Source organism: Corapipo altera, unplaced genomic scaffold, assembly GCF_003945725.1.
Source record: "Corapipo altera isolate COAL_440 unplaced genomic scaffold, ASM394572v1 75, whole genome shotgun sequence".
In the NCBI taxonomy this organism is placed as follows: domain Eukaryota; kingdom Metazoa; phylum Chordata; class Aves; order Passeriformes; family Pipridae; genus Corapipo; species Corapipo altera.
Genome location: NW_020884887.1, coordinates 10,923,431 through 10,948,285, shown reverse-complemented (window position 1 = coordinate 10,948,285; position 24,855 = coordinate 10,923,431). Strand labels below are relative to the sequence as shown.

Sequence of the window (24,855 nt, the reverse complement as noted above, 5' to 3'; positions counted from 1 at the left end):
AGAGGCACCAGCAAGACAAGGTCTTGGGGCCAGGAGATGAGAGCACAGCTGACGGTGCTGGAGATGACTAAGAGTCATGGGGATGTGGAGAGAGCTCTTGGTTTTGGCCAGAGAATGGCTGGAGAGTGTGAGGGAGTCCAGGGAGAAGGAAAGACAGCTTTTGGCCATAGAACGTTTCCTCTCAGCAGTTTTTCCTGGCAGGATGCAAGGAAGAAGAACACCAATTGGAGGCAGAGTGGTGCTCTGGGGGGCTCCTGCGCAGAGCTGGGAGCTGTTGAGCAGCTGGGCCACAGGAGACATCTGCCTGATTAGTCTTTCCTCCTTTTAAGCCAAAGGGGCTTTTTAAAGGATGTTTGTTTCCCTCTTTCTTCTTTTCAAGTAGTTCTTTTATTTTTGTTTTTTCCAGGAACAAATGCCAGCTCAGACATAACTGACTCACCAATGTGAACAAGTATTAAACCAGACAGGTTTAATACAGAGAAGGGAAACAATCTCTCAGCCTCCCTTCTTCTCTCTGAGCGGGCCCCTTGCAGAGCATCTCTGATGGCAGTGGTCCCGAGGTGACAGCCTGGACTCATGGTTCCCCAAGCTGGACTGAGCATGGGGATTCTCACTGGGACAAGCTGTCTGCTGGGTGTCCCTCTCTTTTTGGTGGCTTTCTCTTCCTGCATGCAGGAATCCTATGGGTGCAAGCAGCAGCTCAGCCACAGGAGTGCTGATGGGGCTCATGTGCCCAGGCAGCTCTGAGCATGGGGCAGGGATGTTCTCAGAGGAGCTGCAGCCTTACTTTGAGCCACTTGAAGCCCAGGGATGTCTGTGGAGGCCCTGATGGCCAGGACAGACTTGCTCAGTGTCTGGTTAGCCACGGCCTGGCTGTGGAAGGGGGAGTGGAGGCTGCAGTGAGCCCTGGCTGGGAGCACTCAAAACTCAGGCTTGTTTCCCCAGGTTGAGAGCAGGGCTGGGCTATTCCCCTGCAATGAGCACAGCTGGCCATGAACTGCCTGCCTGAACTGCCCTGCAGCAGTCTGGGGACACGTGTGGAACACCCATGTCCTGTTGGTACTGAGCTGTCAGTGCCCAAACAGCTACAAATCATGGTTACAGCAGGTCAGGGTTTGACACTGCAGTCTGAGGTTCTCTGCTTCCCTGAGCTCTTCCATGGGATGCCTGTCTCATCACTGGAGAGGAGACTTATTTTGGGGTGGGGAAAATGTCCTGCTGGGGGTCCCCATGTCTGCCTGCTGCTGTCCAGCCCTATAACCCCCTCCTCAGTGCATTCCAACATGCTAAAGGCCTGCCAGGCAGGGATCGGGCAGTGGGTTCAGGGATGAGGTCTATCAATTCCCCCTCTCTGCTTCACCCTAAGCCTTTGCTGCAGCTTTTCTGAAGAGGAGGTGATTTTTTTCCCCTGCTGATTCAGCTCCTGGAGAAAAATGCCCTGACTGAGCTGTGCCAGGTGACTCAGAGCATATCTGCGGAGAATCAGCCTGAGCTGGTCAGGGAGCCTGCAGATCTCCTCTCTGGCAAAATGAACAAAGGCAGGAACCCAGGACAGGCTGTGCTGGAAAGGGGAGCCTTGCTGGGACTGGGATCAGACTCCTGCAGTGGATGCCCTGGGCCCTTGGGTACACAAAGGGTTTCCAGGAGCTGAAGGAGGCACAACTTCTGCCAGTGGGAGCTGCATCGTGCAGCCTGAAAACAGAGTCAACATCAATAAGTTTGAACATCAGGTCAAAATCCCTCTTCACAGCAACCCTGTGCTTTTCAAGCATATGGCTCAGAGAAGCTGCAAACAGCTCTGCTCTGCAGCCTGGGGTCGTTTTTGGAGGAGCAGTTTAATTGGAGAGGAGAGAGGAGAAAACTGGACTCAGGACGTGCCTGTCTGTCGTGGGGCTGAGGCACCTCAGCATCTCTGGAGGGGTGACTGGGGACAGGTGAGGGCAGCTGGGGGACCTGTGGATCTGAGGGAGGGTGATGTGGGAGTCAGGACTTTGGAGTTGCATCTTTTAAGGTTATCAGCAAGTCCTAGAGGGAGGGGAGGAGAGTGGGACTTGGGGAGCCCTGTGCACTGCCATGTCATGCTTGTGCCCTGCCCCATTGCTACCTCCAGTCTCTCCCACTGCCCTGAGATATTAAACTATGAGGAAAAATCAACAGTGCTGGGGTGTCTCCCATCTCCTTCAGCCCCGCCACCATTCAGCCTGGCATCTCCTGCATCTCTACCCTGATCTGAGCACAGACCCAAGGAACATGTCAAGTCCTTAGTTTGGGGCTGCTGGCCCAAACCTCTGGCACTGGGGATACACACAGAACAGCTCCCAGTATCCCTCCCTCTATGCACCTGCAACACAACCCACTGGCTGGTCAGCTACCAGAGAGGTGGGGCAGATCCTGCCCTGTTTGCAGCCCCTTTTCCTTACCATGTCTCTGGGCTCAGCTGTTCCTTGCTGTGCTTCTCTCTGCCTGGCTCCCAGCTTGGCTTTCACTAAGCACTGGGGTCATGCAGAGCGTATTAACATGCTTAGCCTTCACCCACGACATGGTTAAGCTGTATTCCCAGCCCTGCCTGAGTGGGAGCAACCAAAACGGGGCAAATAAAAGGAAGAGATGGAACTTTGCAAAATGAAAAACAACTTTATTTTTAAAACTCTTTTTTTTTTTTTTAAACCGTATTTGTAAAAGTTTACAGCATAAAAATAATATCTCACGGTTATAGATGTGACATAGTACAAATCCTACAAATACATCTGTAAACCTAGAAAAATGTTAACTCTTTGGTACCTTAGTCTGTGCTCTGCTTTTTCCCTTTGCCCTCAGGATGGTTTCTGACAGAGTGTGGAGGCAGGTGCTGCAGCTGTTCAGAGATGCTGCAGAGTAACAGCAAGTCAGCTCAAAAAGAGTGGGAAAGGGCACTCTTTGGGCAAGATTTGCAGTTCTGGTGCAATCAATCCATGAAGGAGGAAAAGGCAGGAATGATGGGATGCTGCACGCCTCCTAGCACAAGCTGGCTTCTCTCCTACCCCTGCAAGAGTCATCTCTCCAAAGTGCTGCTGGAGCTGCACTGGAGTAGTTCCCCTGCCTTTGCCAAAGCCAACTAGATCCATCTTGGCATCTCTCAGAGACTTCAGATCTCTGAGAGTAACATGGGATCTATGCTGGGACCCCAGCAACCCATGTGCTGGCCCATGAAATCTGGTTCGTAGCAATATCTGGCCCACTTTGGGCAGGTCTGCAGACAACATGGTGTCTCACTGTTACAGGCAGTGCTGGCCACTCAGCATCTGGGCAGGGATGGGATCTGCTGCAGGGAGGACCTGTGTGTGGTCCAGGAGCTGCCCAACACTTAGGGAGGATCTGCAGCTGCCCTGGCTGCTTCCTGCTTGGACAACCACCCGAGGCAAAGGACACCAAAAGGTTACTGATGGCCACCAAAGGGCAACCTTTGTGTTCTCCAAGTGGGAGCACAGCCAGGCTGCATCCAGGCTCCCCAGGGCTGGCTTGACAGCCCACTGCTCTCCTGCCCATGTGGGAGATGCTGTGGTTTGGATAGTGAGCTGGTCATATCGGTCCTGGGACCTGAGCTAAGCACTGAGCCCAACCAGAGCTCTCCTTTGTGCCTGTGTGTTGAAGCAGGGGGGTTTGCCTCCTTAGCACTCTGTGAAATCCCCTTCTCCAGATCTGCCAGCTTTGCAGACCCAAGGCAGACCCTGGGCTTCCCCACAGGGCAAACCTATCTGCCCAGTGCCCTGTATCTGTGGTGCTGTCTCTCCCCCAGCCCAGAGCCCTGACTGGAAAGAAGGGGAAGAGCCATTTCTCACTTCTGGCTGACTTCCTTCTGGCTGCACATCTGCACTGCACTTCTGCCTCCCATCCCCATGGGACTCCACCACAGTCTCCTTGGCAGGTGAACAGAGACAATTTAGTTACAAGTAAAGTCCGCTGTGCTATAGATTTCTTAACACGACACAAACAAACACTAAACGTGACACTCTTGCTTAAAAAAATAACACGCTCAAACCGAGAAGGACAAAAGGATTAAAACCTGTGCACACATCAGTCTGAGAAACAACTTATATGTGGAAAGAGACACCAGAGTAACGCATTAGTTTCTGGGATACACTTAGGTATGTATGAAATAGTGACTGGCAGTAGGATTATGCATATACTGGTGCTGATAACAATGTAACAGCTGTAGAGTAAAATATAATCTACAAATAAAAAGATATTGCACAAGAGATGGGCCCAAGCTGTGGCGTGTGTTCCTTTATGGGGGGCTCAGTTTGGGACCACCTCTGAAAACAAAAACACACCCAAACGAAAATGCTGATCATCAAAACTGAAACCCCAGAGGGACCAGTTCCCTTCAGAGTCTCACCGGAAAAAGTAGGGCTACAAAACTGATGGGCCCAGAACAGCCAACCATTTCTCCTGGCCCTCACTCTCCAGGCCGTGCAGGGAGTGGAATGTTGGTAGCAGAGAGAGAGGGAGTGTGGGGCTGGAGCTGGCTCCCCACGTGGAGAGAGCTTGTCTGGGGGGATGCTGTAAGTCCCAGCCCTGCCAAGCCCTCTCTTTGAGGGATGCTTAGCAAAACATGTTGGCTTTGCCCAGCTGCCAGCCTGTGCTGGGCTGAGAAGGTCTGCTCCCTGCAGCTTGCTAAATGGTGATGGGAATAGCTAGAATGATGCAGGAATAGAGTAAGGATAGGAAAGTACCACAAAGTGCAAGACTTGGCTCTTAAAATTGCAGGGCCAAAGACAAACATTTGGTCATATCTCTCTGGAGGGGAGAATGGTACCATTTTGCAAAGAGTCTGGCGTACCTACTTTAAGAAGGAAGAGGGAGGTGGGGTTATCATCCCATCAGCAGCCAGAACAGGCTTTGATCCAAAGAATAATTGCAATAAATCTTCAAATGTGACAAAATGCCCCAGGCATCCAAGTGTAGCTAATGCCCAGCTAATAGGACAGGATACTTGAGTTCCCCCAGAAGGAATAAGATCTCCTCTTTCAGGACTGGAGAAATTATTTGATAGTGGGAAATTAGTAATTTAATTAGCAATTAAATTGGTACAAGATGGAGTTTAGAAAAGGATTTGTGAAGTAAATAAGCAAATGGCCAAAGGCAAGGTGAGAAGGGGTTAATTGATGGTGAAATTTTTGGGCTGGATGGAGGTAGTAAAAGTAGCTCTCTCAGATTGCTCTTGATGCTAGGAGTATTTCATATTTTTATTAGTCAGTCCAGCCCAAAAATAACACTTTTTAAACAAAATTTGCTGATGACCCAATGTCTGGAACAGCAGGGAGTATCTTGGTTAGAAATGCTGGAAGTGTAGAAAGACGTAGGTGCTTAGATTGGTCAGAAGATGACTCCAAACTGTCAGTATGTTGTGGCTGGGAAAAGGCCAGCATTACCCAAAGCTACACCAGGCAAGTCAAGACCAGCACAAACCAGAACTACTAATGCCCTGTGAGGTCTAGATTTGACCTCCGCTGGAGTACTGGATACTTCTGGTCACCTTTCATAGAGAAGGACAAATTAAAAATGGAGCTGGTGCAGACAGGGGCTATTAGGATGATCTGATGTGCCATCCTATGGGCTCAAGTTGCAGTGACACAGATTCTGCCAAGCACCTTATATGTAAGAAAAATAAAGTGGTCTGACCCAAAGGATCTCATAAATTACTGCTTCTCCTCAGTGAGAATCATCTACTGAACTGTGGGCATAGAAGATGGCTCCTTCATTACAAGCAGGAGGAACAGAGCATGGAAAAACAGTTGTCATTCACAGTGTGTTTCCTATGGATGGTGGGGAATCTGACCACATAGGCTGAAAATATACTCTGCTGGCTGCCAATAAAAGTGCTATTTCTTATGTTCACATTTTACTGAGGACATCAGCCCACAAAACACCTACTTCTCTTTTAGCCACATAAATGGCAGCACTGGAATGGTAGACAACATAAAACAGAAGCTGTTTGGCTGGGGATTTCTGGTAGAAGTTTCATATTTTGAAAAAAAAAAAAAATTTGCAGTGGCTCTGAGGTGGCAGAAGCCCAGCAAGATGCTGATTGAATTTCTGATTTTGTAAACCTGCCTGTGCAGTTTCTGTAGGGTGCACAGAAATATGTGCATGAGTAGGGCAGAGAAGGGGTTAATGGGAGTGGGGGACATGCAGCGAACAGAGCTCTGGGCACAGTCAAAAACTGTGAGAAAAACTGAGAAAAACCTGCTAGTGTAAATGGTGTCAGACCTCTGGTTTTGAGGGTTCAGCTTTCATCTCTGCAGAGGTGGGGTTCACAACTGATTTCAAAAGCCTGGTGTTCCTCCTGCTTTGAGTCTCCTTGTTCAAGTGCAGCTGAGAGCACAAGAAGCCCCAGGCCTGCCTGAGAAGTGAGGAAGCAGGTGAGAAGCAGAAGGAAGGTCTCTGCCCATTTAGTCTTCAAAACTCTTTCCAAGAGAGCGGAATCCTCCCCAGTTTGTCTTGCTCTGCCTAGTTCCCTGTGACACTTCACAGCCCTGGCTATGCCTGACCCCCAGAAGGTGGCAGGGCACGAGACAGTTCAGCTCTGACCAAAGAGCTTCCCAGCCTCTCTCCCTCTCTCTCTTTGGAGATGTCCCTGGGTTGGTGTTCTGGCATCCTGATAGTCTTGCTGTGAGTCAGGAAGGAACAGTGAGATCTCCCATCCTGAGAAAAGATGTTCAGGTGAACAGTTTATCAAAGGTGAGCCCTTGCTTCCCAAAGATAAGGCACAAAGATTCTGCAGCTGGCGTGGTTATATGATTTCCCAGCAGATGAGCTGGGCTTAGTGGAGTAGATTAATGAATAGCCATATTGCTTCCTTATACTGGCCCTGGCTAGTGGATTAATATAGTTGTTCCCTTTAAATCTTCAATGGAGAATAATTAGCTTAGTGTCCACACAGACAACACAAACAACATCAACTGCCCTCTTTGCTTCTATAACCAAGTCATTGTGAGAGCATTTGGAGTTTCTGGCATCCCATTGGAATCCTGGTGCCATGCTGGGCACAAAAAGGTTCCACAAAAGGGTGTGACAGCCTGTAGGTGGGTGCAGAGCTGTTCCCCAGAGCCGTGGGTACCTGTAGTGCTTGTGATGCTCTATCCCAAAGTCAAGAAACCTCTGTCAAGAAAGGAAAATGGTAATTCAGTACCTCCAAGACACTGGCTGGCCTCTTCAGGACTTGGCTGTGGTTGGAGGAGAATCCAATGTACTCTTGACCACCAGCAGTCGAAGGTTGGTGTTGCAGGGTCTTTACACCCCAGTATTGGGCTCCAGGCAAATCATCTGTCCAAGTGGCATTTCACAGAACCACAGCGTGGCTGGTGCTGAGACCATCAGAGAAGTGCTGGTGCAGAGGAGATGAAACTCATCACCATGGAGGGGGAAGAGGCTGGAGAATCATCTTAGCAATGCAGAAAGTAGCGTCTCTTGTGGAGATCAAACCCCCATCTTCCACTTGAAAAGATGTTAGTCTGTGAGATGTTTCCCTCCTGCAGTGGTTTGATCACTAAGGAGGATTTGGCAGTGATCTGCAAGGTTTCTGGCACTGAGCCACCTCTTTATAAGGGGTAAGGGAATGGCAATGGGGAAAAGTCTTTAATTCCCCACCCAACACCGGGAGACGGGAGGGAAGGAGGAATGCTGGGACAGGAGGGGATGTCCTCATGTAGGAGTGTAAAGCATGGCTCTCTGTGGCATGTGGGTCAGCTCCTCAGCTGCCCTCTCCGTAAGGAGATGCAGAGTCAGCCCAGCTCTGACTACAGGAAACTCTCCTCCACTTCTTGGTGTCCTGTGGTTGGCTCCTGGCAGCCTGGCTGTGGGTCGGATTCCTGCTCCTCGTCCTGCCGGAGGCCCAGAGGGCTGTCACAGGATATTGTAGATGATGTGTTGGCCTCGTTCAGCATAGAGCTGAAGGGAGACAAGAGGGAGAGAAAAGTGAGTGTCTTGTCCCAAGTCTCCCGGTGGGAGAGGATTCCCAAGAGCTGAGAAGCATGTCGAGCTCCCAGCAACCGCACTCTATCTGAGTAGCTTTCCACAGGGGAATAGGCCATACCAGCTGGATCTGTTCAGCCCTCAAACACAGCATAGAGCTGGTTAGGTTCTGCAGAACATGGTCCTCTGTGTGCCTTCCTCCTTGTGGGTGGGGTCACTTGTCCTCAGCTGTGCTGGCTGATGTATAGGGATGTGACATGGTGCCCTATCTTAGCTCATGTTCCAGCTCCTCTGGTTCATCTCCATCCCTGTGGGCTCATGTAGGTCACAGCCCCTCAGATGGGGCGACACTGCCCTCCTCCTCTCCCACCAGTCTATCCCTCAGCAGAGCATCCCCCTCCTCTTGAGGTCCCCATTTTAGATTTGGGTAGTCAGGGGAAAGGACAACATTCAGAAGCAACGTTTTTACCTGGCCCGGCTGATGGAGGCCTCTTGAGGGAGCTCACAGGTTGCCTCGGGTTTGGGGTCGGGAAGAGGGATGATATAGTCGTTCTCGCCCCCGTTCTGGTGCACGGCTGTGTAGAGGATGCTGCTGGGGGGGGAGCTGGCAGCCAGCCGGGCATTGTTCAGCCCAGGAATTGCGGGTCTTGTGCGGACAACAGCGGGGTGGTCACTCTTCATGAACTCTTCATCCACCTGCTGGTACCTCTGCTCTCGCCAGGGAAGGTTGACAGAGAAAGAGGAAGGTCTTGTGAGTGTGGAAAATGCACTTGTGTTGTGTTTGCTTTCCCTGCCTGCCAGAGTTTTCTGAGAGGGGCTGGGTTCAGCTACCCTGATGCCACAAAAGATAGGTCATGGACATTTCCTAAGGAGAGCTCAGTGGCACTACTTCACAGCTCCAAAATACCAAACAGCTGGAGGCAGCTGATCTCCTGCCAGTTCTGATTTCTGCGGTTGCTGAGACACCAGCTGCCTGTCTGGTGGTGTTGGTTGTCTCAGCAATGTCCCCAGGATGCCCAAACCACCTTCATTGGCTGTTCCAACGAGTCACAGCACAATTCTCTGGCATTGCAGCACTGAACACTGGTCTCCAAAGCCTGAGTGAGGGCCCTCACCAAGGCAGCACTCTTCTCAGAGCACTGACTCTCTTCTGTGCCTCCAGCACAGGGTCCTTTGGGCATACCTTTCTGTAGCAATCCACCAAGAGGTTTCCCATAAGCACCACGAGCTGTGAGAAGGATGGTCTGATCTCAAACTTCTCCTCCCAGCACTTCTGCATGATATCGTAGCTGACAAGAGGGAAAGGAGAGCACTGGTGAATTGGCAGGTGGGGAAAGCAGAGGCAGAAATGCTTCTGTAGTTTGTGTAGGGCAGGTCGAAGACAAACAAATTATGGCACTTACATTTCATCAGAGGCGTGGGTGGGTTTGGACATCCTATAGCCACGTTTGATGGCATTGTAGAACTGTTCATTCATAGGCAGTTCGGGGTATGGAGTCCCTCCTGGGTGTAAAGGGAGAGCAGAAAATCAGACTGGTGGATTGCCTGCCACCCTCATGCCAACATGCATTTTACACAAAAATTTCCTTCTTAATTTACCTTTTCTGTTTCATTGCACTTCCAAATGGCAATGTCAGCATGGGAAAGAAGGAGACAGGGAATGAAGTGCTACTCTGGCTGGTAAGGTTGGGACTTGGGGATTAGAAATGGATTTTTATTGTCTCTGTGAAGGGATCCTGCTAGCATGTTATCAGACCTACAGACACCACCATGGTCTCCAGAGCACTTACCAAGAGTGAATATCTCCCAAAGGAGAATCCCAAAAGACCACACGTCACTCAGGGTGGTGTAGAGGTTGTTGAAGATGCTTTCTGGAGCCATCCACTTAAGGGGCAAGAAGGTCTGAGAGAGAATAAAAAATGAAGCAAGAAGAGAGTCAGCTGCATCTACAGCACTTATTTAAACAGGTAAGAGCCTGACAGCCAATTACAAGGAAAAAAGACCCTACAGAACTGCCTATCAGCCCAACACATTTGTTGACATCTGCTGTCAGCAAGTTCTCAGAGGGATCAGTTGCCTCTTTCTTTGTGCAGAATGGACCCAGCAGGCAGGAGGAAAGGGTGGGTGTGTTACATCCATTTCCATCACAACCTGCCGTGATTAATGCACACACGTCACCGTGTGCATTCCCAGCTCCTGAGGAGGCCACTGACTTGCACAACACGACCAAAGACTCCTGAAGGAAGTCCAGGCCTATCTGGATTTTGGAAACCTGAGACCAGGCTGGAGAGGGCTAAGGGATAACTAGAAAAGAGCCAAAGGATATATCCAGCTTTTTTCTGTTCTTACTTACTCAGAGTGATACATAAAAAAGAGACTTCATTTGATCAGCTTGTATGCAGCACTGGCTGTGCTGTTCCTGGGATTCGCTTGCACAATGAATACCAAAATAATCTCCAGGAAGGATTGCAAAGGGGCTCAGTTTCATTTCCCATTTTGGACAGTAAAGAAGCTGTGTCCAGGCTGGACCAAAAATCTCAGCCCCTCTACAGGAGGGACTCCGTGTCCAAGCCCTGAGTGCCTGTCTGACAGCACATGCAAATGGGAGAAAGCACGAGAGAAGTTAAGTAGTTCACAGATTAGATAGAGACTGGAGTTTAAGGGGCCTGGCTCCACTCTCCACTCCCCTAGCCTCAGTTTCTCTGGGAATTACGTGGCCCGCTTTGCTTGGGGTTGCAGATTCCCAAATGCCTCAGGGCTGGAGTGGGTGTGCTGTTGTTGAAGTCACAGGGGAGGTTCTGGAGAAGCTCAATTACAGCCCCATCTTCTCCTGCCTCGAAAGATTGGAGACAACTCTCTGGAAAGTAGCTGTTTGCAGGAAGACACTTCCTCTTACCCTGTGGTCTAGCGGTTAGAGCAGAATCCTGTGAACCTCTTCCCAGAGTGGCCAGTGACTCACTGCAGCCCTGAGACGCTGCCTAACCTTGCTCTCCTCCTGCCTGAAGCTCAGGACCACACTCAGTGCCAGCAGGGAAGGGATGGGGACAGTGATGGGGACAGTGTACAGGCGATAACCCCTGGTTTTGCTGCTGCTGCTACTCAGGTTCTTCTGTAAAGAGCCAGGAGATGTGGGCATGCACCTCTGCTATTCCACAGTGTGCAGAGGATGTGAGGTGCAGGATGGTTGGCTGTTGACACCATCTCCCAGAAGTCCTGCCCTGTCACCACCTCTGGGCACAAGGATGGACAGGGGGACAGCTCACAGGGGGACCATGTAGCAGGTGCCAGGCCCAGAGCCCAGGGAAGAAGGGGCTTGCATAGCTCCTGGTACTCACGCTGCCTTTGGAGATATAGTTGGAATCCCTCATGATGTCTCTCGCCAGACCAAAGTCACAGATCTTCACCAGCTTCCCCTCACAGATGAGGACGTTCCTGGCAGCCAGGTCCCGGTGCACACACTGCAGGGGGAGAGAGGGCACTGTCACTGCGGGGGGTCCCCAGACAGCCTGAGGAAGCAGCCCAGCTCCAGCATGAGCCCATTCCTGGGGCTGCGGGCACAGGAGTCTCCTCACATAATTTCAGGCATCTCCTCCACCTCTAGGGACAATCATGGTTCAACCACTAGCAGAGCTACCACATTTTCACTGCTTGCCTGGACTGCTGCCCCCGTGACAGCAACAGACATACAGATCTGGCAAGGGGAATCTGAACAACCCAGCAGAGAGGGGATTGCCAGGGACTGACCAAGCAAGGGGGCTTGGTGGGCTGGCAAGGAGGGGATGTCTTCATGTCTGTTTGGATAATCCATCCCAGCAGTCTGAAGACATCAGAGTTACACCAACCTAGCTTGTGCCTCCTGGTATGCCACCACGTTGGAAGTTTCTGTATGAACAGCCTGAGGTTTGCTCCATGGGGGAGCACTGACTATGCTCTTTTAGGGATCAAACTGTCTGGCTGGAGGCAGAGCCAGAAATTTCTCTCTACATGTCATTGATGGCATTGATGCCTTCTCTTAGCCCTGCCCTGTGTGATGCTTCACACAATCCAGCTATATTACTGCCTGCCCTGGGCTAGGCCAGACCTTAGGAAATCCCAGAGCTTAGTCCTCTATGGTGGCTTAATTTCCACTAAACAGGCACTTCTGATGAGTTCTGAGGTGCTCAGAGCACGTGGTGCAAAAGGGTTGTCCAGTAAGAGTAGATAGTCTGCTGCAGAGTGCCTTGTACTGTAGCACAGGGAGATTATCACTGTTTGGTTGTCCCAGTAAATAGGGATGATATAATGCCACAGCTGTGCTGAACGTGGCTCAGGAGGAGCAGAGAGTCAGGGAATTTGAGGTCTGAAGCTCGATGTGAGCCAGGGCAAGCTGTCACGTGCAAATATAGTCATGCTGATCTCCAGGGCTGTGTTTCCAAAGGAAGTGGTCAGCAGCTCTTCAATTGCACGGCCAGTTCTCCCAGGAGGAGTTTGGCATGGACAGAGGGACAGCGAGCAGAGCTGACCACAGAACATGGCAGAGCACTGTTGGCCTCCACCACAGCAGGCACCACAGACCAGCCAGCATACATACATTTTTGGAAGCCAGGAACTCCATCCCATTGGCCACCTGGAAGCTGAAGCCCACCAAGTCCATGTAGCTGAGAAGCGGAGACTCGTTTATCAGTGTCACCCGGTCTGTCCTTTCAGGAGCTGGAAAGCAAGCAGAGATGGATGTTGTTACCCAGCACACTGGTGGGTCTCCTGCCAGTGGAAGGACACACTGGGAATTGCTCTGCCTCCAGCAACAAAGGGGCAGAGCCAGGAGCTCTCATTGTGAGGGCATCTGCCACCACTGCTGGACTAATCCCAGAGGTATCTAGCACCCAAAGCACCTCTCACTCTGGCTGTGGCCAAGTTGTTACCTGAGGGGGAATAGCTGTCCAGCTCATACGGGGTGCCATAGTTAGAGGACTCGATGTCAGCATACTTCACTTCACCCTTCATGTCAGACATGGGCACATAGTCCAGGGAATCATCCTTGCTCATGTCCATGTAGCCCCCGTCACTCTCGACAGACATGGAGAGGTGACTGTGTGGGGAAGCAAAGAGACTGTTCAGATCCAGAGAAGAGGAGGAGACACAAGGGATGGGGGCAATGATTTGTGAGCCCTCAACCCCAGCACCCAAATGCCCCACATAGGAGGGAAAGAACTATGGATGCAAAGATGTGCTAATGGCACTGAAGAACTCCTACCACCTAACACACAGTGTCCTCAGTGCTGGCTTTAAACAGCCTGCCATATTCCCCTGAGGATCTCCAGATGTCCCTGCCCACAGGCTGAACCTTCTCATGCTCACCTTCCCTGATGGCCTTGGCTCAGCACAAGAGTTTGGCACTGAGTAGGGCAGGAAAGTGAACCAGGGCCACACAGGTCCACAGGTGCCCCCAGGGCAGGAGGGTGGGCAGGCAAAACCCTCCACCTTGTCTGTGCACATTCCCAGGCTGGCCAGGACTGCTTGGAGAAGGCTGACCTGAGTCAGCAGGATATAACCCTCTGTCCACCGCTAAATCTTCTCAGTTTGGATCAGCACCTCTCCCACGGCTGAGCAACTGCATCTGGGAAGCAGCACTTTGAGGCCTTTCAGATGCAGGTGCTGGGCAAGGGAAAACTGCAGCATGGCCAGAGCTGTGGGGCACATCCCCTCAGGCTGAGGGGACTGTGCTTAGTGCTCCGGAGGATCTTAGCTGCCTTCAAGCAGGAAAGGCAGGGGGGAGCTGTAACACTGCTCTGTTTTACTATTGTTTTGGCGTGTTGGAAGGAAATGCTGCTTTCTAACTTCCCATGGGACTATTTCTCTGCACTGCTTGTGCCTGTACCCCTTACAGCTGGCAACCAGATGAAGGACCCTTTCCTTGTGGCTCCTCTTGTGCAACTGCCCTCCTTCTAACACTTCTCTCTTGGCTTGGTAGCAGCACAAACCGCCCTGAAAATGCAGAGTAGAGGTCTTCAATGATTAAGACATGCTGGAAAACCCTGTCTCTGTACTCAATGCGTAGCTATATGCCAATAAAGTTAATGATGCGAGGGAATATTCCCAATTGGCATGGAGCAGGCAGCACGTATGCTAGAAAACTCAGACTCCAGGACACACAGTTTGCCTCTGTTTACTGCCCTCTGCCAGGAGCTGTTTGGAGGTGGCTGGTTAGCATGTGAGCTGATCTGACAAGGCAACAGAGCAGCCAGCTGTGTCCCAGTGCTGGGACAGTGTGGATTTCACCGGTCTGGAGGAAATGTAGGTATCCTTCCTGGTAGTGGCAGCCTCCCTCATTTATGGGGTCAAGGTAGGGTAGGCACCAGGGCAGAGGAGGTTGCTGCTTTGCAGGTACCTGTGCACGTGGTCCTCCTTGGGGGTGTTCCCATACAGCTCTGCCTCTCGCCGTGCCTTCTCTCCATAGGACTGCAGGAAGGTGTGCTTGTTGCGGTGCAGGTAGTCCACCAGGTCCCCATAGCGGCAGTACTCGGTGATGATATAGATGGGTCCTGGAGGGAGGGAGAGAGTACCAGTGTCAGCCCTGCTTTGGCCACCACAACAGTGAATTTCATCCCACAGGGACATTACCAGAGTGCAGGATGCCTAGGCAGGGCCAGGGGGAAATGTCACCTTTCTGGTACTGAGTATTTTTGGCCTTTGAAGTTTGTGTATGTGAAGGGAGGTGGGGGTTAACTGACATATACCTTCTCAGTTTCAATCAGGTTGGAAGAAAGGCATTTGGAGCCCCACAAGGCTTTCTTAGGGGAAGGGTGAATCATTATGAACCAGAAAACAGGAATTATTCTGTCTGAGGACAGTTCTCCTCAGCACAGCCTAAGACAGCAGGAAGAGGAGACAGGGTGCTCAGGGTTAGTCTACCTCCTTTGGTGCAGGCCCCCAGCAAGTTGACAATGTTGAGGTGAGGTCCCAGGTGGCTCATGATCTTCAGCTCAGACATGAGGGCTTGTTTCTCGCTGCTCCGGGCTGTGGCTGTTGGGGAGAGCTGGTGTGAGCGGCAGGGCAAGGAGGGAAGTGCACGGCACAGTTTGGTCTTGTGGCTTTTGGATGGGGGAAAGGGATGGTGGGGGGACAACTCACACTTGAGCATTTTGACTGCCACCTTCATGGTGGACTGTGAATGGCTCAGGCCATGGGCTGTTGCCTCCACCACGCGACCAAAGGCACCAGAGCCGAGAGTACGTCCTGCAAGGAAGCAGCAAGGAGATGAAGGTGGCAGTGGTTCTCGAGGAGAGGTGAAGAGAGGAGCTTGGAAAAGACAAGGCCCCTCTCTGAAACCACAGTCTTGCTGCAGTTCGTCCTAGTGGGCATGGACATGGCCATGAGCTGTGATGTTTGGGGTTGGGGCTGTTTTCCATAACTGCCAGCTGCAAGAAAGGGTAGCCAGGAATAATGCAGTGTTGCATGCCAAAGGGGGCAGCTGGCCTTCCACCATGGTCCCAGATGGTCCCCCTGTTCAGGCCAACATCAGTGGGCCCTGCAGAGACTTTACCTAACACCAGCTTGTCCCTGGGCACCTCCCAGGTGGAGTCGTAAGGGAGCTGCATGGGATCCACATAGATGTACTCGTGCCCATCGGAGCTGACTGACTCAATCACCTTCCAGCGGATTTCATAACGAGGTTTCTGGAAAAGGGAGCAAAGGGAAAAGAGACGCCTGAGAGGCTGAGGGTCAGAGAAGCCATGGGGGGTGTCAGTGGGCTTTGTTAGGGAATGTTTGATCCCTGCAGCCATTGCCTCATTTCCCATATAGTCTGGAGACGCCAGGGGCATGCAGGCACTGATGGAAGCCCATGGCCCCTGGCATGGCTGGGACATCATCAAGGCCAACCGCTCTAACGTGGGGGTACCACTGTGTCAGCCTGGGAACACTCTTTTCTTTTACCTTCTGCCACAGGACAATCAGGATGATGAGGGAGATGACAGTCAGGACCAGCAAGGCCAGGATGACAGAGATGATGACCACCTTGAACGGCAAGGCTACAATAGAAACAGGGACAGCAGTCAGACTCCTCCATCCCTGCATGGCCTGGGGAAAGGAGGGGACAGCAACACAGAGGTGTCCCCACAGCCTTCACCTTCCCTCCCTCTGGTCACTGCCCCCCTTCTGCTACATTCTTTCCCCCAAAGTCTTGACCCTGAGCTCTCCTCTATGTGGGGACTGTCTCTGTCCTCTCCTCCTGGGCAGACTTGTCCAGCATTTCCAGGGCCAGCCCCCCAGGGATGATGGAGCCATGGGTTGTTACCACCTGTTGAAGGGCCTGCTGCAGGAGGGGTTTGGCCATAGGAGGGTGTAAGGAGCTAGAGGGGCTGGTTTGCTTGGGAGAGAGCTGGCAGCCCTGGGACCAGGCTTAGACCATCCTTCCTCATATTTGGGATGTTCAGCACACAGATGTTCAAGTCCCTGGCACCATCTAGTGACTCCTGGGCTAATAACAAGACACCTAGGACTTGCTCAGGTCTGTTGTCTTGCCTCCCTGGAGAGATGATCCTGCCAGTGGCCAGTGGACATAAGGGCTCCAGACTTCCCCAGGAACAACCTTTTCTGCTCAACCCAAAGGAGGCTTCATTTTGGTCAGAAACACCCACGTTTTCTGCCTCTGAGGGCTGCAGTCCTGGCTCCCAGCACCTCCAGGTTGGAGCCACAGAGAGAAAAGCCCAGCTCCCCACCCCTGGCTCAAACACCTCCCTCAGCCCTCACCGTGTGGGACCAGAGTGATGTCCTGGGAGTTGGTGCCCAGGAAGTTCTGCACGGTGCACCTCAGGAGCATGGGCTCGTCCACCCTGTGCAGCTGCAGGGTGCTGTTCACGCGGAAGACCTGCCGCTCCGCATGGTACGTGGCGTTGGTCTGCAGCCCGATCTCGGCAGACTCGTTCCCCAGCAGCCGGGTGGGCTGGCCCTTGGTGCTGCACCTGGTCCAGGGGAGGATAAAAGGCATCTGAGAGGCAGCTGGGACCACGCCCAGGTGTGTGGCCAGCAGGATACAAGTAAGTAATAGTCTATTATTCTAATAAACGCAAGAATCCAGCTGTTCCCTTGGGATCCATTGCTCCACTCACCATTTGATGTCGCTGCAAGCAGACCAGCTGATCTCTGGCTGGGGCATGCCTTCAGCAGAGCATGTCACAGTCTGCTCCCCACTGCTGGCACTGCTGTTCTCCTTAAGATCCACCACTTTGGCTGGTACTGAAACCAAAAGACAGTGGTGGGAATTAATCCTCCTTTCTGACTGCAGGATGAAAGGGCAAAGTGATTCTACTAGGGAGTGTGACTCTACTGCATCCCTACCATAGCCTAGGGATGATACAGGACTCATCACATCAATTGTCATTTATTTTTGAAAGCTAACAGCAAAAAAAGAAAGTTTTGAGGGGGTTGTGGAGGAGATCTGCCCCATTTAGCTTGCTTGGAAAGCACAGGTGAGTGTGAGGAAAGTCCTGGACATCAGAGCTGTGCAATCATCTCTGCATCTACTGCCTTGGGCCAGGGCATGAAGGTCAAGCTGTTGATGTCTATGCTATCTCCCTGTCCCCCTTGCTCTGAGACAAAGTGTGAGACATTTCAAATGAGCATGTTTTTTGCTGGAATGCTCTTACTTTAACCAAAACCACTTTGGAGCTGTAGCCAGAGGAATAAGGGCTTCAGCCTGAGGGTTCTGCAGCAAAGGATGGTGCCACCACCTGAGATTGCTCCCACACTCCTCAACCTTGCATCTCGATGCCAGTCCTCACCATTTATCTGCAGATGGAAGGACAGCTCCTCCTCATCATCCTCATTGAAAGCCCGGATGGTGTAAAATCCTCCTTCTTCCTGCTTCACCCGCACCAGCACCAGAGCCGTCTGGTACCTGGGGGAGACACAGACCCGGAGTGATGGGTGTGGGAAGGTACCTGGGGACTGATAATGCTTGGAGGCAACCAGCTCCCACCCACCTAAGCCGTGCTCGAAATCCACCCACGGAAAAGCATTCAACCACCGTGTCCAACCAGCAGTTTGGAGGTTACTTTGTGAAATATCCCCTCCCCGCACCCTGGTGAGAAATGATGGGCTCCAACCTGGTTTCTGAGAGGTTCCTGCTGGTGATGGTGAACTCGCTGCTGCTCTCCATGGTCAATGTCTTGTTGTTCTTCAGCCACACAATGCTGGGTTGGGGATAGGCCTCCACCTCCACCTGGATGGTATGGCTCCTGTGGACCTCGGCGTACACCATGCTGGGCAGGTGGGTGTGGAAACGCACAAAGCCACGCTCTGAGAGGGGGCAAGAGGGATAAGGGAGATCAGATCAAGAAATAAACCCCTCTCCATTCCTTTGGACAAACATGGATCTGGAACAAAACTCTCTGAACACCCAGAAGTGGTAGGGCAGCTCCAGATCCATCCCTTGAGGCTTCAGGTTTGTGTCTGAGGGGAGTGTGGTTGCAGAGCCACAGTGGAGCAGAGGTGCTCACAGGGCAGCAGCATGTGGCTGCTATCTTGGGAGATAAAAGGGATGGGGCAGGTTCCCTCAAATTACACAAAAGAGGACAGATGCAGATGGGAGGTGACAATATGTCTTCACATCACCTTGGCACTGTGCAGTGCAGAAGAGCTCTTACCCATACCCTCAAGTGCCTTAAAGGGTCACAAAAGCCATGATGGGAGTTTTGAAGCCAAGAAGTGGGCAGGGTTGACATGGGGTGAAGATTTGCTCTTTGCCATGGTTACTTAGAGCTGAGGTGGGGAGGGGAGAGTGTGCAGAGAGGAGAGGGGGTCACTGGGACACCCTGCCTGGACGCCCACACGGTTTGCTGGCTTTGGGCGCGTGGGCAGCAACGCACCGATCACTTGGACTGTGATGTCTTTCCGGTCTGTTTTCTCATGGTAGCCCTCGGACACATTGCAGACATAGGTCCCACTGTCCTCCAGCTCTGCATTCTGGATGATGAGGATGGAGCGGATCTCGTGGGTGGATCCGGGCAGGAAGTCAGTCACCGGCTCCACAGCCTTCCCTGCCTGCACAGTGGGACAGGAGACATGGTCTGAGGAGTGAAGAGCGTGTTCTGCCACTGGAGCTATAAAGCTGGGCTGACAGGGAGGGATCAGGAAGGGGTAGAGTACCCCAGTCTGGCTGCCACAGGAACAGCGAACATGCACAGATGAGAGCCATTGAGACAGCCTCAATCCAAGGATATCCCCATCAAACCTCCCTATGCAGCAGTAGCATCATCCCACACGGGGATTCTGCCATGGGATGTTGATGAGTGATTGCCATGGGACATCTGGGCAAAGGCTGGAGCTGTTGCCCAGATCCTGTGGGTCTGGAGCACTCACTTGCTTGCGGGGATAATCCCAGTTGAAGTTGACCAGCTCATTGCCGCTCACGGTGCACAGCACGGTGACATTTTCTCCCTGACGCACTATGGTCTGCACTGCGCTGATGGAGACGTTCACAGACGACACTGTGGGAAAGGTGGAAGAAAGACAGGACTAAATCCAGCCTCCGAACTGATCAGGGCCATCACTGAGGAGGCAGAGGGAGAGTTTTGGTGTCCCCTGCCATTGGGCTGAAGGAACAGCCACAGCAGGCACACAGCTGTGATAAGACAATGGCAGCCCACCCTGGATCCTGTAGACATAGAAGGTGTCTGAATCCACCTCCTGGTCATCCACAAATGTCCGGCAGAAATAGGTCTTATCCTCAAAGAAGCCTTTAAATCCTTGTTGTGGATCATAAGCAGCTGGGATGGGGTTCTCCACCTTCTTCTCATAGAGGGTCACCTGCATCCGTGGGTTGGTCACACGGCATGGGATGACAGCCTCTGTGTAGCCCGTGATGAAGATGAAAACCTCTTCAGAGGTGACTGCGGGGAGGAAGACTAGGGAGGGATCTGTGGGAGAGAGGGAACACTGGTTACAGAAACCTGCTTGAAGTTTAACCAGGACTGCTCTCTGCTCCTCCTGGAATGTTCCAAAACAGGGCCTTGTCTCCACACTAGTGGGATGCTTCTTCCCATACACCCCATGGCAAAGTACACCTGTATGCTGTGGGCTTGTCAAACCTCTCCTGAAAGGGTGAGAGAGACCCAGAACCACCTTTGTCCCGCAACACTTGTCCCAGCACACCACACATGGGTCTCTCCAAGAGTTGGCACACCAGAGACATGCCACAGCCAGAGAGACCTGCCATAAGGGCTCTCCTGCAATTGGAGGAGAGATTTTGGAGGCCAGGTGCTTGGACACAGAATAAGACAATAATTCAAAACCCTCTTTCTCCTGGTTGCTAAACCCCGTGGAAACGCACAGACACGGGCATGCTGTTCCCTACCTGGAACATAGATGTACAGGGATTTCCTCTCCACCGGCTCTGGAGCCTGCTCAGGGCTGTAGGTGCATGTGTACTCCCCGGTGTGATGGCCTGTCACATTCCTGAGGGTGAGGTTGCTGACAAAGACACCATCCCTGTGCTCCAGTGAGGCAGAGAGGGGCTGACCCTCCCGTTCCCAGACCAGCGCTCCATCCCCGTAGCACAAGAGAGAGAAGGTGCTGTGGAGGCCAAGTTCAAGCTCTGTGTCTGTGGGTTCGATGTGCAGCCTGCTGCCCCCAGACGTCACCTCCAGCAGACCTGAGAGAGGAGGGAGATGAGACCAAATTGGATTCCTCTGAAATCCAAGCAGAAGGAAGCCAGAGCACCACCTCATGCCAATGTAATTGTTTTGTCATGTCGACCTTTACACTGAAAAATAATCTTCCTGGATTCATCCTCCTTGGCATCGCCATCACTGACAAACCCACGCTCTCCTCAGAAATGTCCAGCCAGCCTAGACCTTGGAGGTTCACCCTTCATTCCCTGCACCTCCTGCAACACTTACCAGAAAGCAAATAAGACATCACAAGGCTTAGCAGTGTTCAAAGTAGCCCATGTTGTCTGTGGCAATGCTGGGTGGAGGACCTCCCATTTTATGCTTTAACTAGTCTGCCTCCATCCAACCTTTCTGCAAGGTAACTGCACCCTCAGTGCCACCCAGTGCTGCTGTCCAGTGTCATCAGGATGGCTCAGGAGGGACTTGGGGCAGCGTTAAACTGGGGCGTTGAACAGAGTCAGGGAGGCAGCCATGCTCTGATGCTGGGTGTTGGACCAGCCCAAGGAGCATCCTTGATGAGGACAAAGCTGTAAATGGGCAGGACCTGGGCCTCCCACACATATTTCTCACTTTTTTGGCTTTTATACATCTTATGATCTGGTCTACACAGCCCAGGGAGATGACAGTCTATATGATCATATTGCTGACCCCAAAATGAGCCTGTCTCTGTAAAAGCAGAGATACGCACCTCTCAGATGCACCCTCAAAGGTTTGGGAAGGCTATGCATTTAGTAGGCAAGGGTGAGAGGAGGAGAGGAGGCAATTCCCTGCACTGATAGCTGCCTCTCCACAGGGACAGTGTCAGACAGGACACAGAGCAGGCTGAAACAATGTCAGTTTACAAGAGAGTGAAAAAGGAATGAAAGCAAAACCTTGCAGGAAATCCTTTGGAAGCAATAGAGCAGGCAAGGTCTTCCTGAATGGCTCCCTGTGTCTCTCCCAGCTTCCTTGCTTCACCCTTTGTCTAGATGTCCCAGTGGGGCTGGGACATGTGCTCCTCCCTGGTGTCCCCATGGGTGGGCAGAACAGCTGCTAGGGGACAGCCCCAGGGATCCCCCGATCCTGCACACCCTCCCCAGCCACAGCACTCACCAGTGAGGATGAGGAGCCAGAGACGTGTGTTTGGAGCAGGGCACAGCATGGTGGGGTCCGGGCTTGGTGGCTGAATCCTGTTAAGAACAAAGTGGGATAAGCACAGCACTCAGCAGAGGAGGGGTCCCTCAGCCATCCCTGAGCCCACACCCAAGTCCTGGGCTCTCTTCTCCACCTCAGAAACCTCCCATCTCTTTCCAGTTTTCAGCCTTTCCCTCCTGTCAGGGCGGTTGGTTGGTTGGTTCCCCCTCACACTGGATCTCCACAAGGAGCAGTTTCTAAGGCATCTCCCTCTGGTAAACAGGGATTTTGCTGGAGGCTCCAGCAGTTGTGTCAATTTTTGCTCATCTCTGCTGGAAATGCCGCTCTCCCCCCTTCCTCCCTCCCTCTGCTCTATCACTTGCCTTTTTTTCCCTTAGTTTTTCCTCCTTCAGTCCCACTGAGATAAAACTTGCTAGAAAACAGATCCCACTCCAACCCTCCCACATTGTTTGCTCCTTCCAATGAAATAAAGGAAGCCTTGTTAAAACACGACAAGACTGAAGAAACCCCACAAAAAATTAGTTTCTTGTCTTTAACTTTTAAATTTATATATTTAAGAGAATATTTAAGAGGGGTTTTTTGTTAAAAATCCTTTTAATCACAATTTCTCAAGGAATCTTTTCCACAGAGATTTTTCAGCCCTTCCTGGTGCAAACCAAGAGCCCAGAAGAGACGAGGCCAGATTTCCCTAAAAGCAGGAGTCTGTCCCCTGCGTACTGGGGTGTCGGGTAACCCTCCTTTTGATGCCTGCAGGGGTGGCAATGAGTATTTCTGGAAAGCAAAATGAACACACTAACAAGGGGAAGAGTGAGGGGAAAGGCTTTCTCTGTGCTTGGGCAAAGCTGGGGGGAAATGAGTTCAGTGGTCCTGAACTGGGGGACGCTCCTGCACGGAGCTGAACTTCACGGCTCAGCCACTCTGCAACTCAGGGCTGAGCTCCTGCCCTGCCCCTGGGAGGACACACCCCGAGGAGAAGCCCCCTGCGGTGCCAGCAGTGCTTTGGGGAGCTGCTCACCAGGCTTGAGGATGGTTTAGTGGCAACCTGAACTCGCTGACCTGGCCCCAGGCACCGTCTCTTACTGAGCTCTCTGCAGCCTCTTGGCCCTGGAGTGGCCTCCCGGTCTGCTTGATGTTAAGGAGGAAATGGTTTTTAAATGACGTGCGTTTGTCAGATGTTTTTATTATTCTCTTGCTTTGGCTCAACAAAAGTCTGATCTACCAGCAAATCCTTCCAGGTCTCCAGCTTATTCAGCAAGTTCCCTCTCTCCCCCCGCCCCGCCAGAAAACCCCTCCATGACTCTCTCTCTCTCTGCATTTGCCAGAGGGGATAAGAGCACTTAGGGGAAGAGCTGGGGGTGGGTAGGATGAAAGGACCGAGGTGAAATTTAGGCTGTAAATGAATGTGACTTCCCTGCACCCACCCTCAGAGAGCACCAAGCTCCAGTAGAGAGGAGGAGAATAGACAACCTAATCTCTGCCCCCAAGGCACTGAAGAACAATTACCTTCGTTTTCCAATTCTCCTTTACAGAGGTGTGTGATTCATCCATTATTCAATGTTCGAGGTTGTAAGGAAAACTCTGATCCTCTCCTTTCACCCCTCCCTGCCTGCATGCACAAGCCAGGTGGTGTATTCACCTCCCCAACCTCCAAATACCTTCCTGTAAGCGGCTAAGATCTTCCCAAACCCATGCCCAGCGTTTAGCTGCCTGTCCAGCTTCATGGCTGCCACTTACTCCTGTTGCAGGCGAGGTCTTGTCTTCCTCTTCCCACAAAGACAGGTCCCTCACTCCACCAGTGATCTCTGCAGGATCACTGATGGGGTAAACCCCTGCCCTGCCGGCGCTGGGGAGCCGGGCACGGGTGTGTGCTGGTCCTGGGCTGGCAGGGGTGTTGCTTCAGCGAGCAGTGAGAGCCCCACAGCCTCCGCCTGCCGCCTCTGGCCGCCTCCGCTGTGTTCATAGCTGGTTTTAATAAAGCTGCAGCTTTTGCAGAAAGGCATTTCTCTTGGAGATGCTTCCCAAGCAGAGTGGGAGGGTGGCAACGTCTCGCGGAGAGTGGTGACCTCTCCCTTGTTTTTCTGCTCCGGCCAGGGCTAGAGGCAGACTCGGAGACTCTGAGCTCTGCCAGCCCTGCAGGATGCATGGGGACACTGCCTTGCAGAGGGGAGAAGCCTTTCTCGCCCTGTTACGGGGACACATGTGCTTGCACTTATGAGTGCACGCAGGCATTTCACAAGGGATGCAAATGCACCCAGCTCACTGCCAGCCTGGAGAGCACTTGTTTCTCTCCTCAATCCCAGCTTTTGTTCTCAGCAGGAACTGTAAGTGCCACTATGAGTGCCAGACAAGGAGGGGCAACCCCACTCAGTGATCCAAAAGCAGACATTATCCCACCCAGGGACCCAAACACAAGTACCTACACAATGCTCAGCTGCCTTGAATGGTCTCCTCCCACCCCAACAGGTTAGCAGGGTGCCACGGACCCCTCAGACTCCTACATGCTTCCCACAAGCCAGGACCTGAATATTTTCAAGCCCTGGGACCATTTGCCTCCACCCATCCTGGCACAATCCTGGAGGCCAGGGAGCTCCCACAGCAATGCCGTATCCAGCACCCTTCACTCCGCCCTGCAGCTCTGCAGCAGCCTTCCCCCCTTGCTGCCGCCGAGGTGATGTCCCACCTCTCCATCCCCACCTTATACCCCTCACCATCCTCCCGTCCCTTGCCAGCACAGGTACAGACCTTCTCTCCGCCCCTCTCTGTCTCTGTGATTTGAGGTTAAGCCGGTCCTGGCCAGGCAGGGGAGGGAGCTTTTCTCTTGAGCTGCACTGTTTATTATTCTAAAGGAGGAATTTGGCTGGGAGAGGAGACAGGAGGTCGGCTGGCTCGCAGGGCAGCCGGGCTGGCTGGGTGACACAGCCCCACGCCACGTCCAGCCCCACATGCCTGTGGGGTGGCTGTGCTCCCCTGGGGGCTCAGATCCCAGGGGCCAGACTGGGGCTCGGCCGAGGGCTGTGGGGGACGCCAGCTCCCCCTCAACCAGCACAGTGTGTCCCTGCTTGCACCCACACTGCTGCCCAGTGAGGCCAGAGCTGGGCACCGCTGGGAGGGTTTGGAG

The 24,855-nt window shown here is 52.4% G+C and overlaps 1 protein-coding gene across 3 annotated transcripts in view; it reads right to left on the bottom strand.

Annotated features, from left to right (window-relative positions):
- Positions 1-2,647: 2,647 nt before the first annotated feature.
- The window catches only part of PDGFRB (platelet derived growth factor receptor beta), a 32,523-nt gene continuing 10,315 nt past the window's right edge, over positions 2,648-24,855 (bottom strand). For 2 of the 3 annotated variants that reach the window (XM_027643570.1, XM_027643571.1), the window contains 22 exons: positions 21,696-21,772; positions 20,288-20,584; positions 19,581-19,850; positions 19,294-19,421; positions 18,801-18,975; positions 18,039-18,231; positions 17,715-17,830; positions 17,043-17,169; positions 16,684-16,895; positions 15,868-15,962; positions 15,476-15,608; positions 15,064-15,168; positions 14,845-14,955; positions 14,321-14,474; positions 12,855-13,021; positions 12,524-12,642; positions 11,289-11,411; positions 9,744-9,855; positions 9,357-9,456; positions 9,137-9,242; positions 8,423-8,661; positions 2,648-7,929 (listed from right to left, as the gene is read on the bottom strand). In XM_027643570.1, coding sequence (XP_027499371.1) covers positions 7,779-7,929; positions 8,423-8,661; positions 9,137-9,242; positions 9,357-9,456; positions 9,744-9,855; positions 11,289-11,411; positions 12,524-12,642; positions 12,855-13,021; positions 14,321-14,474; positions 14,845-14,955; positions 15,064-15,168; positions 15,476-15,608; positions 15,868-15,962; positions 16,684-16,895; positions 17,043-17,169; positions 17,715-17,830; positions 18,039-18,231; positions 18,801-18,975; positions 19,294-19,421; positions 19,581-19,850; positions 20,288-20,584; positions 21,696-21,744 — 3,282 coding nt within the window. In that variant the 5' untranslated portion in view covers positions 21,745-21,772 and the 3' untranslated portion in view covers positions 2,648-7,778. Of the gene's footprint in view, positions 7,930-8,422; positions 8,662-9,136; positions 9,243-9,356; positions 9,457-9,743; positions 9,856-11,288; positions 11,412-12,523; positions 12,643-12,854; positions 13,022-14,320; positions 14,475-14,844; positions 14,956-15,063; positions 15,169-15,475; positions 15,609-15,867; positions 15,963-16,683; positions 16,896-17,042; positions 17,170-17,714; positions 17,831-18,038; positions 18,232-18,800; positions 18,976-19,293; positions 19,422-19,580; positions 19,851-20,287; positions 20,585-21,695; positions 21,773-23,471; positions 23,578-24,855 lie in introns of those variants that run through there. The other variant, XM_027643572.1, reaches the window with a different exon arrangement.